The 12,996-nt window shown below is 37.1% G+C and overlaps 2 protein-coding genes across 2 annotated transcripts in view; one reads left to right on the top strand and one right to left on the bottom strand.

The window, feature by feature from the left end:
* LOC123701887 overlaps positions 1-12,996 on the top strand; it is a 64,158-nt gene that overhangs the window by 38,270 nt on the left and 12,892 nt on the right. Inside the window, exons 2-8 of the mRNA XM_045649482.1 lie at positions 1,307-1,435; positions 3,253-3,537; positions 4,065-4,251; positions 4,978-5,068; positions 5,361-5,483; positions 8,337-8,558; positions 9,295-9,406. Coding sequence (XP_045505438.1) covers positions 1,380-1,435; positions 3,253-3,537; positions 4,065-4,251; positions 4,978-5,068; positions 5,361-5,483; positions 8,337-8,558; positions 9,295-9,406 — 1,076 coding nt within the window. The 5' untranslated portion in view covers positions 1,307-1,379. The remainder of the gene's footprint in view (positions 1-1,306; positions 1,436-3,252; positions 3,538-4,064; positions 4,252-4,977; positions 5,069-5,360; positions 5,484-8,336; positions 8,559-9,294; positions 9,407-12,996) is intronic.
* On the bottom strand, positions 10,704-12,241 carry LOC123701886 (cuticle protein 19.8-like). The gene is made up of 4 exons (XM_045649481.1): positions 12,107-12,241; positions 11,946-12,038; positions 11,678-11,774; positions 10,704-11,448 (listed from the first exon to the last, which is right to left on the bottom strand). Exons 1-4 carry the CDS (start codon positions 12,122-12,124, stop codon positions 10,898-10,900), a joined length of 759 nt encoding a protein of 252 aa, XP_045505437.1. The 5' UTR covers positions 12,125-12,241; the 3' UTR covers positions 10,704-10,897.

Here is a 12,996-nt window from a genome sequence, read left to right as displayed (position 1 = left end):
AGGTCATAATACGGCCCCTGGTCACGTTCATAAGCCTATAGGAAATTAATTGATCCAACACAATGACATATTAAACTTGCTTTTAACTTATTGGATAGTTAAACTACCGAATCAAGACGAATGAGTCAATGACCGTTATATGCTTTATATGATGTTATTTAAACGCTTATAATACCGCCTCTGAGTATATCTGAAACTAAATGATACAAACATATTTGATAATTGAATACTAGCTACATTCCCCGGCTTCGCCCGAGTTGACCCGGCAAAAATAGCCTTCTCAGTTAATATACTTCTCTGATGATAAAAGAATTTTGACATAAATAATTTAACGAGTCTGCGTTACCTACACCGCGAACAAACATATTTATTATTATTATTATACAAGAATGGTCTTACTACAAAACAATTTAAACACAGTCTAACTTTAAACCAGAGATCTGGAGAACCCGCGCTTAAAATTAAACCCTATCTAAAGTTTTTTGTGGTAAGACAGTGATAATTTAGGTACTGTATAACAAAACGTTACATTGCGTCTTTCATTAGCTCTTCTTTTATTGCAATAAAACAAAAAATGCAACGTATATCAAACATATCGTCCCAGTTTTAAGTAATCATACTATTCACACTCATTCCGTCAATGGTCATCTAGGACACCTGACCATTAAACACTTTCATTATGTGCCATTGTTCTAGTTTTGGAGTAAATTATTTTAATTTTATGGATTTCGTCGCTATATTTGGATACAATGAGTAACTTTTGAGGTGATATGACTGTTTGTTTTCATTTAAATGCGTTTTGTATTAATTCTTCATATGTATTTTATGTCGTTGTTCTTGTAGTGAACCAAGGCAATTTTATCGAAGCTATACAATTGAATTCACGTCAATCCTTTGCATAAAGGATGCACTTCAAATCCGTTAAACTGGTCGTTTGTTTTTCAAGAACTGGATAAGCCAGCTCACAAAACTGCTCTGCTTTTTTCTTTGTCTCCAGGAACTTCCCGGTTACAAATATTCTCCCCATTATTACAAATATTCTCACTCATTTACAAAACACTATCCTTACTTACTAATATTATAAATGGCAAAGTGTGTCTTTCTCTGACCTCGCAACAGAGCGATATTCCGATAATATACCTAAGTTTTGAGTTTTGAATGAACTTACGACTTACGAGGCTAGAGAATGACAGGCTTTTTATTGCCCTATTCTTTCGCAAGCTGTTACCAAATAGCGCAGATAATATAATACTATACCAATTACCAGGACAAATAATAAAAGTGTAAATGTACCTATCTATTTCAGGTGAATGTAAGAAGCGGAGGCGGTGCGTGTGCGGTAGTCGAATGATGCGCCCGGTTCGCGCCGAAACGGCGACATGGCCGCGCTCTCCTGCTACCAACCCTGTCGGTCGCACCTCGCGCAGCCGGCTAGGTATTATAGTGTTCATTTCACTAACGACATATTATCACTAAACATTTAAATAAAAATCCTAAAACCGGCCGTACACGGACCGCTTCAAGCAGTTGAGACCGACGGCTTGAAGCCGCGACCGCGCGGTGAACTATAGACATTCATTCACCGCCGTAAACGGACTGCTTAAGCAGTTGCGACCGCTTCAACTGCGCGGTTTTTTCGCGACAGCTCGAGCAGTCAACGACCGACCGCTCGAGCAGTCCGTGTAGGTACGTCGCTCAGCCGTTAACTGCTCGAGCTTTCGGCTTTCCGTGTACGGCTGCTCTAACCTATTCCTAACAACATCTCTTCTTCTTCTCGTCGTCTCAAAATTATCATGCCACAATGGTAGTTACCATACTCCTCCAACACGGCTACACGATTCTCATTTTGAGGCAATAAATCGGCTTAATATATGGAACATTATTTTTCTTCGTTTTGCACTATAAATTTGTGATAAAATCAACTCATAAAACTTTCAGTGATCATAACTTTGCCAATTTTGTCCGAGACTTTTTAGTTTTTACCCCCTGTGCAGAAAATAACCACAGCAAAAGTATTTCATCATCAAATGTACATAATATATAAATTTGATCACCAAATGTAGATAAAATTCATTCTCAAATATAGGTATATAAAAGACTCATAGATTGCAAAACGGGCTCAGCAGTTACAACTAGCCCTACCTAATCAGAAATAATATATTACGAGGAAACACGCTTGGCTTACAGTGGACTATTTCAATCGTAGACAGCTTTCCTGTAGCTTATTTATGCCATCCCTGCGGGCGAATGCATTGAAATATAGAGGAAAGAGATATATTTTACATACATCGGTGTTATAAACAGAGCAAGGTAATGGGAAGGGTTAATAAATCTAAGTATAGAGCAGGAACAGTGTACTGTGTATGTGAAATAATATAGATAGTACCTACTTATGAGATATGGTTACCTCATTATTATTTACAGAATTGAACTGACAGAAAAGCAAATCAGGTCATGTCAGGAAGCTTTGAATCCGACCCTATGTTCGAAGTTTTTATACTTACTTTGAAATAACTATAATACACGTAAAATAACTTACGACAGTGGCATTTGAAAAGAAAAATGTGTGCATAGCAACAAGTTATAAGTGTAATAAAATTTATTGCAATCCAAACAAGACAAGACATATTTATATCAGTACTACCTAACAGGTATTTACGAAACACGCACGTATACATTGGTTATTAGACATTTTAGTGCCTAATTCTCAACCCAACGATAGTTTATATTACGTTAGATCTGTGTCCTTTAGCTAATGGTCATTTAACCTGTTACGGACTTTACTTTCACCTGTTAATCCCGTTTTGCCGGTATGCTCGTTATCTGATATCGATTCCCTTAGTAGCGCTGTGGGTTTTAATTGCGTCCAGGGAAAAATTATCCGGACGTCCGGTAGTAGAATGTTGATTGGGAATTTTCTTTTTATTACTAAATAGTATTGGTTAAGCTGGTTAGATGTCAGTTATTAGTTATAATTAGTGACTATTGACTATTGATTAATGATAAAAAGATAATGTTGAAAAAAAGCAGTTCATAATAATATATTTCACAGTCGAAAGATCCGACATAATATCGTTTATGAAATATTATATTGTGTATTAAAACAATAATACAATGCTTAAAAATTTACCGAAAATACAATTATTCGAAAATCTACTTTAGTGCATAGAACACGTTTTACACTATATTTAGTCCTATAGTTCTGTCCATACATGGATAATATACTTACAAAATCGCTTTATGTATTTTCAGGTGTCTAGACGACGACGATTGCACGCAATCCGCGACGCTATCGCTCCGCCGACGCCAGTTCATAGAGCGATGTCACGACGCGAGGCCCGGCCGGCACAGGGACCCGCTACCTGAGGTCTCGGTCAAGCGAACCCGCGAGGAGCTAGCCAAGTATGCGGCGCAACGGGCCCCGGCCAGGCGCCTGAATGTGGAGTCCGGCTGGTCGAAGGTCGAGGAGGTCAGGAAGAAGTTTGAGGGCGCGGCAACGAATACCTCGTACTCGAGGTCCTTCGAGTCTCCGCCGAGGTGAGTTGCAAAGAATTTGCCTATAGAGCAATGTTATACTAAATGAGGTGTCCGTATAATTAGATACATGTATCACACAAAGATATATGCATAAGAAAAAGATGATTTTGGGGACTGTAGGTTCAATTAACAGTTAAATGAAAGAACACGAGCAGAATCAAGCACGGTAATATTATTATAATATTTCCGAGACATAAGTGTATATTTACAACTGCAGGATTATGGTTTCACGTATACATATTATATAGTATAGGTACAATATAATTAGTACATTCGATATAAATAATATCCTGTGGTTAACCACAATATGTACTTGAAAACTTTTATATAATATGTACTTCTTGGTCATAACTATTTTGCCTTGTCTTTCTGAAAGTGATATTAATATTAAAGCTACGCTAAATGACTGCTCCATATAAGATGGTGTTAAGATTCATCTAAATAGTTTTAACACTACAATGTTATTGTAAAATTAAAAATATGCGCAAACATAATATAAATATTTACCAAAATCTCAATTTTAACAGACGTCGGCTAGCCGACTCCCTGTTCGCAAGTTTCAAACTACCGCGCAAGAAGGAAATGGCGGCTTCCCGGTCTCTAGCGCCGCAGCAGCAAAAGCGCAAGTCCGCAGTGGAACTGCTGGCGGAGACGAAGGCTTTCTATGTGAAGTCGGAGACGGTGCTGGATAGGAAACAGGAGTTGCCTTTGAGGGTAAGTGATCGTTAGCAGCAAAGATGGTTCAAGGTGGTAGATTTGGTATGCGACTGCAACAGTAGAGACGCAAGACTGTGGTTGCCTTTGAGAGTGAGTAGTGCTTTAGAGGAAGTTTTCCGATATATGAGGAGGCCAACATTTCTTCAACTAGACATCTTTAAGAAGCGTTCGACTAACCAATCGATCTATTACATTGGTCAAAGTTGATTGATTTACACCAGCTATATTTCTTCAGTTTCTTCGAGTCTTCCGTTGATTGACCATCGATTGGTTGGTCTGGATAAATTGGTCTGCTTTAATAAGGAATAATTTTTGTTACATTTTTCAATGATGATGAATGGCCGTAGCGTGCCCATAACTTCCCAGAAAAATGTTTCTTTCTCAAACATTTTTTATCTTACAAAAGTTCCTGGTTGTAAATCTGTAAAAAACGAACGTCTAACAAAATGTTATATAGTGAGTAGCACTTACCTTATTGTGTAATCAAGAAGGGTTGCAGGCCTACGATACAAGCTGTCTTAGTGTAGGTCTGCAGGTCATATTATCTTTTTAATAATCAGGTAGGTACTATTATAATGTCCTTGTGTTTATATGTTTAATGAATTAAGATAATTATTTCTATGTATTGAATTTTGTATTTATTTATGGTGAATAAATGATTATGATTATGATAAAAAAAAAATTTTCTTCAATACTATTTTTGTATATTTTTTGTTTTTCCAGGTGAGCAGCGGTTTGGGGCAGGCGATAGCAGCTGGCGGGTGTCACTTAGTCAGTTCGGGGACACTCAACAATGACGCCTGCTGCAATCCATGTATGTATATTGTATACAAAATATACTAAAATCTTTCTTATTATCCGTTGTTTGAGTCCAAAGTAAATCACTATCAACATAGTCATAGTATAAAACAAAGTCGCTTTCTCTGTCCCTATGTCCCTTTGTATGCTTAAATCTTTAAAACTACGCAACGGATTTTGATGCGGTTTTTTTAATAGAGTGATTCAAGAGGAAGGTTTTAGTATATAATTTATTAGGTTTTAGACAAAGCGGGCGAAGCCGCGGGCGGTTAGCTAGTAACCTAGTAGTAAAAATATATTTGTTACAGATGCAACAACCCGTATGAGCAGTCGTCGCGCGGTGAGCGCGGGCGAGGGGCTGCAAAATACGTTACGGAGATTGCTCGAACACGCTGACAGTAGAGAGAATGTGTACTCGCCGCCGTTTGTTTGTGAGTTTGTTACGTCATTAGTACAAACTGGACTCACAATCGCTTCAATAAAGTCGTTGAAAAATGTCGTCGTTGTGTAGATAACTTTTAAGCGTTCATTTAATGTAACTCTATGGAAAACTCTGCTTAAAGACGCGAAAGCAGAGTTTCTCATCGGACAACTTTTAGGCGTGAATGTGAGTGCAGTTGTTTATTGTACACCAATTCATAGACGCGGACATAGAAAACTATGATAATAAAAAAAAACTCAAATTAAAATAAATAATTTGAAATTGAATTAAGACAGCCATTTTTAATAATAATAAGTTTAAGTCCTGATGAAGAGATTATGAGTTTCTCTGGCTTCTCCGATAGAAATGCCTATGTAACATTATATATTTTAATTTGTATCTAATTAGCAGTAGATACTATACTATATAAAGCGTACAAGCGTACTACAAAGCTGAAAACTATTTATCATATTATAATCAATTTTTCAGTCTATCTATGTACTTATTTGTTTTGTTATGATATTATGTATTATTATCTAGGGTTTGATTTTACGCGAGTATTATACATTTAGAAATTAAAGACTTTTTAACGGATTTTAAACGCGATTTATTCATTATATTATTTTCCCGACGTTTCGAACACTTTACAGCGAGCGTGGTCACGGGGAGCGTGGTCACAGTCTCCCCGTGACCGTAAAATCCGTTAAAAAGTCTTTTATTTCTAAATTATGTATTATTGTTACCTAGTTCTCTGTTTTGATTTGTCTTTATCGTCAAAATTATGTGTTAACCTACAACTTCATATTCACAGCGTAACAATCGTTCACCGATATGCGTAACGTCGACCCATTATAAATAATTATATCGACACACATGTATTTTACATTATATTGATGTATATTATAACTGTAAATATAGAGAGTTTAATAGACCCTTATATTTGGCCTTTATTGATTATAGCAAGGCCTTTGATAGTATAAGCCACAAATCAATTTGGAACGCTTTAAGTGACCTAAAAATTGATCTAAAATATATCAAAATATTAATGAATATCTACAATAACAGTACAAGCAAGGTTAAACTGGAATCAAGAGGAAAACAAATTAAAATTGAAAGAGGGGTTAGACAGGGTGACCCGCTATCACCAAAACTATTTATTGCCGTTTTAGAAATAATATTCAGGAATATAAATTGGGAAAACAAAGGAATAAAAATAAACAATAACTATCTTACACACCTGAGATTTGCAGATGACATAGTTTTAATATCAGAAAATCCAAATGAACTAGAAGAAATGATAAACAGTTTGAACTTTGAAAGCCTCAAGGTCGGATTAGAAATGAACTCAAAGAAAACTAAAATAATGTCCAACAGCTCTAACATTCCTATTTGTGTAAGAAACAATACTATTGAATATGTTGACAAGTATATCTACTTGGGCAAACAGTTATCATTCAATAAACTAAATAATGAAGATGAAATATCCAGAAGAATAAGCATAGCATGGCGAAAATTTTGGTCCCTTAAAGAAATTTTAAAAGGAAACTACTCTTTAAAACTCAAGAAAATTGTATTTGATACCTGCTTGTTGCCTTGTCTACTATATGGCTGCCAAACATGGGTGTTTACAAACAAAGTAAAACAAAAGATCAGATCAACACAAAGCAGCATGGAGAGAAGCATGCTTAACCTAAGGAAAATATATAAAATTAAAAACACATCAATCCGAGAAAAAACAAATTTAACTGACGCTCTCACACAGGCACTGAAACTCAAGTGGCAATGGGCTGGACACATAAGCCGTTATACTGACGGACGTTGGACATCGGAAACATCACGGTGGAAAGGACCAGAAGGATTGAGGAATGTAGGTAGACCAATCAGACGGTGGTCTGATGACATTGTCAATATAGCTGGGAAAGACTGGGCTTCCTGCGGTAAAGACCGGCATAAGTGGAGGAAGATGGAGGAGGCCTTCACCCAATGTGGGATCCTACACAACAATAATTAATAACACATTAGATATTACCATATTACTAACACATTTTTTTAAATTTTATTTAATTTTTTCTAAATTGTAACTAACACAAATTAATATTGTAAAACCATCCAAAGTGTGTGGAAATAAAAGGCTTTTTTATTTTTTATTTTATTTTTTTATTTATCTATATTCGACTGACCGGTTGGCTTGGTTGGTAATGGCCCTGCCTTCCAAGCCGGAGGTTGTGGGTTCGATTCCCACCCGGGGCAAATATTCATTTGATGAACATATTTGTTTGCTGTGTCTGGGTGTTAATTATCTATATTAATAAAAATGTTGTGTGGTTTTATGAAACCACGGTAAAAGTGAAACTGTTCGAACGGTTCCGAACACTGCTTTGTGTAGCGCATGTCGCGTGTCGGTCGGCTGCCGAGTAGGTATACCTACTCGGCAGCCGCGATACACGCGACATGCGCTACACAGACCAAAAAGTTTGAGACGATGTAATAAAAGTTTCACTTTAATAAATATTTATTTAAAAATCATATATATTATGTTTATCAGCCATCTGGTTCTCATAACACAAGCGAAAGCTTAGTATGACATCAGATCGTGCCGTGTGTGAAAATTGTCCTGAAATATTTATTGAAGTGAAACTTCTTTATCCGGGTTGGAAAAAAATTTAGTGTAACATTTTTTCGTTACGTGTGACATTGTTCCGTTACGCGCTATCTTTTTCTTATCCCTACCACGCGTGATTGGACGTAGTTCTGTAAAGTTGCATATAGTAAATTATTTTTTGAAAAATAAGGTCATAAAGAAGCTTCACTTCTTACGTGTGTACACTAGTACACGCACACTAATTTTTTATGTATATTCCAGCGCAAAAGTCGTTTACGGACATGCGTCGCGTGGACCCATACGAACCCCGTTCCCAGCACACATCAGGCACGTTCTCGGGAACCTCATCTTCAGGCTCAGGCTCCAAGCACAGGCACGAAGACAAACGGCCGATCAGCTTTGATGCAAGGGTCTTCTTCCCCGAGTCCTTTGTTATACCAAGACAGAGGGCTGAAGTGGTCATCAAGAATGCGTTTTCTATACGTAAGTTAAATAAAAGAAAAAAGTTCGATTGTGAGGCGGGATTTGAACCCGCGTCTTTTTCCCTAACCGGTTTGGTAATGTATCTCAAAGCACCGGCATGAAGACAAACGGCCGATCAGCTTTGATGCAAGGGTCTTCTTCCCCGAGTCCTTTGTTATACCAAGACAGAGGGCTGAAGTGGTCATCTAGAATACGTTTTCTATACGTAAGTTTAAAAAAAAATTAAAATAAAAAAAAGTTCGATTGTGACGCGGGATTCGAACCCGCGTCTTTTTGCCAAATCGGTTGGTAATTTTGCTCGAAGCACCGCCACGTAGTTGTTGGTAAAAATGTTGCTTAAGAATTTTTGTTGGTAAAAGTTTTGCTTGAGAATTTTTTTTATAAATCGAAAAACATCTTGTAAATCCGGTTATACATCATTGAAATAATAATATAGTTACCACCTAGCACTACACTAGTAAATTCTAGCTAGCTTAGGCCGTTTCAATTTACTGCTTTTGAATACACCCTAAAGTGATGTCAATAAGGTTGATTTTGCTTTAACGTTTGTTTCTCTGGACTAAAATTTTTACACACATTTCAGAATAGTTTTTGTAAAGGAATGTGTGCCTTGTGATTTTTTAAAGGTCGAATCTTAGCTGTTTTTTGCGTAAAAATAACTGTAAAAGTACTTAGATATAGTATATAGTATATCTATACTTTTGAGTATCTACTCAAAAATCATTTTTTACGACAGCGAGTCCCCAATCAAGTCCCCAAAACCCCGAAGAGTTGTCCCCGAGCGGGGAACAGCTGGGGGCCATCAGCCCGCCTGCTGAATACGCACATTCTGCACCTAGGTATACTAGGTAAGTGTCTAAATATATATGTATTATCTTCAGATTACATGATGATATAACATAGCTTCAGCTAGTGATGTTATTTATTTTAATTGATTGAAAAAAGTGAAGTCCCATATCCCCTAGTGGGGCAAGGGGCAGATCCTATACATCTGTTCACTGATCGATTTTCTTTAGGGACAAGTAGTTGATCAGCCTTCTGTGTCCTGCCAGACCGAGACATTTTTTTTTTCTTCGTCTCCACCGGGAATCGAACCCAGGACCCCTCGGTACTGCGCTCACGCGTCAACCACTGTACCAAGGAGGTGGTCAATTCATTGAAAGGTGTTTATTTATTTTAATTCGTGCATGTTGATAAAGTGCCATTGTACATTTAATAATATTTATCTTATTTTTTTATTAATACTGAAGAAACAAAATTTTAGTTATCGTCTCTATTATAATTCATTTAATTCGTTTGATGTTACATGTTTTGATTATATTAGTTAAGTAAATGGGTCGATTTTTTTAGAATCAGTGTTTTTTATGTTGTTATAATTTTGTAACTACATATATTTGCATCATGAAAATTTAAATAATGTAAGATTGCGTTTTATAACTGACTCCATAAAATGAGGAGGTTCCACTATAGTTGTCACGGACGAATTCTACCTATACCCGTGGCCCCGTCGTTTATGTGGCTTGACGGAACACAGTGGGGTTTTGGTCGGTAGGAATCCGACATAACCCGCGGCCCTTTCCCCGGAGGCCGTGGGTATCTATGCAAGATTTCCCCACTCAAAAAAAAAAAAGGTTCCACTATAAGTAGTTATTTTGTAGAAATATGAAAAGTACTTGATAACATATAGGTACAAATAGTCCTAGAAAATTTTCTACAGTAAACCTCTCTAGGAATGTTATTTAACCTTGTTTTTAATTTCTTCACCAATTTACCGATTCGAATTAAGAAACACAATTCTGCATAAATTTTGGGCAATAATTTGGCCATACATATGAATAACTAATAAGTATTTGGGACTGCAACGACTGGTAAATGAATTGTTTAGTGAAATAATTTCTTCAATACTGCATTCGCCAAATAACACTGGGAATTTATATTATTATTATCAACTAATCATATATTTCTATATTAAAATATTTTAGATCAAGTTTAAAACAAATGACTACCTACTTTTTTTGTAGGAATGTGTATTATATATTTGAGAAATAAAATACACTGTTTCTTGTTCAGGACAAAAATAAAATGAATTTCAGCATATTATTCACATTATTTTTAAAACTAAACAAGATTAAAATAAAACAACCCTTATGTTTCTACCACATGGTGGCATTTGCTTTAATCGTGTCCGTATTTACTGCCGTAATGTCATAAATTAGAAAACATAAATATCTTACATTAACATTTGTAAAATATAACTCACAACATATCCTAACGTATTGCGAAATAAATGGTAAGCGGCATTTTGAGTCGTCAAGCAGCTTCCGCGTTTTGTTTAGTCTTTAGTGGTAGTTCAATGAGTTGTACAAGTCGTAGTTATAATTATTGATCGAACCATGTCCTAAACCGTGACCTCCGGATAGGAATGATAAGGCGGAATAGGGTATGCTCGGTCTTGGGATGTAGGGCGCGGAGTAATACGGTAGAGATAGTTGTATGGGCGCCGGTTTATATATGGGCGCGGGCAGTGACGTATAGGTTGGCGCGGGCAGTGATGCGTATACAGGCGTGGGCGCCGGCCTGTATATGGGAGCGGGTAGCGGAGTATATACCGGTGCGGGCAAGGGCGCAGGGGCAGGGATAGGCGCGGGCAGCGGGATACGTACAGGCGCGGGCAACGGCGCTGGGGCAATAACGGGAGCGGAAATTATACGCGCTGGGGCAAATTCTCGTATGGGCGATGATGGTTTAGAGATAGTGGTGGTTGAAGTGGCGCCTCCAGGGTGTACTTTAGGGCCGATTCGCTTGACTACTGGCGCAGTGAAACCAGACTTGTCAGCGCGGTACTCGATAATACGAATGCTGCCCCCTGGCTCCACGAATGAGTAGCCACCTGGAAATTATTGATAAGTATAATGATAACGGTAAAGGATGTAAAAAGTGGAATACAAATTATCAGGCCTAGCTTGCTTCATAGATTGATATCATTATTTTTCACAAGGCTTACCTTTCGATTGAACACTGCCTTTTTTATTCTGCCTACTTTAATGATTTTCTTTCCAACAAAATTATACATTTTCTGACTGATTTTATTAACAAAGATAAGTAAAAAAATATCTTACCAACTACAACATCGCCATCTCGCTTTTCCCAAACGGCCTTGTTGTCACCGGTGTGAGGGTCCCTTACGGAGTACTCGTACTCGTAGCTAGGGTAAGACTGAAACAATTATAATAGGGTCACTTTCCGTACATTATTCCTGTTTTCCTTCTCAAATTTTGTATTGCTAAAAGGCCAATAAGTCTTTAGAAACAAGCTTCTTTATTATGCGGGCCTAGGACGTTCTATCGAACAATTTCTTTGAATGAAAAGCATATATTTCCAACTTACATAGTATTCAGGAGAAGCATGTCCCGGCGCATACACGAGGCCTTCATACCCGGTAGCTCTTGACGGGACGGACAGAGCCAGAAGGCACGTTATCTGCAAGACAAAAAGACATTAGACCACCGTTCGTTAAAGATATGCCTGAAATAGGGGATGACACTGACCGCCACAAAGTACTTCATGTTGAACGAGCTACAATGGTCGAAAACAAACTAGCTGCATTTTGTATAATGCAGTTAATTTATAGGCCGTCGGATATCGAATATTTCGCGAATGCATTTGGCCGAATGTAACGTCAATAGCTAAGGGTTGCATCAGACATCCTCATTATCATAGACCTTTATTAAGTGAAAAGTTCGGTTTGAATTATAAATCCGGCTAAGCTACGTGCGTTTTGAATAAGCAGGCAATTGAGAGGGGTGATACTTTTTTGTATTTTGAAGATTCTGAATAGTGAATGGTTTACGATAATGTTTTTGTTAATGGGTATCAGTTAATGGGTATTAAGCTGAGCAGGGAGAAAAGATACTAAAGAAGGAGAAAGTCTTTAGAAAGATGAACAGATTTGCTTGATATGGATGATGTATGGTTGTCGGTTGCTTAGTTAACTTCATGCTATAAAAATTGATGGAAGACGAATGATTTGGTTCAAGCTGTTCAAGCAAGTTATGCTATCTCTATCTGCTCTTTCCTAATCTTAAGGCATTCGAGCATACCTCAGAATAGCTAGTATATTTTACACGTGATTATCGACAAATTTTACGATTGTTTTGCTATTATAAATGCATGAGGATGCCTAATGGAGCGTATCCGCCCTGATGCAACATTCACAAATATTATGGCGCCTTGTTCTAATAATTCCTTCACTTTGGTCTGTTGATGTGCGATAATTATAGACATATGATGGAAGACACATAATTATCTATTTTAATAGATAATGATGCATTATCTAATTTATATAATATGCGTAATTTTATTCAATCAACGTTCAACAGTCTGATTTATTTGATGCTTTAGTATTGTGGTATTTTTTCGTATCTTCTGTGAGTTGTTT

The sequence above is a fragment of the Colias croceus genome, chromosome 22, assembly GCF_905220415.1.
Source record: "Colias croceus chromosome 22, ilColCroc2.1".
Taxonomy (NCBI): Eukaryota; Metazoa; Arthropoda; class Insecta; order Lepidoptera; family Pieridae; genus Colias; species Colias croceus.
Note: the sequence above shows the minus strand (reverse complement) of the source record. Positions and strands in the feature narration are given on the sequence as shown.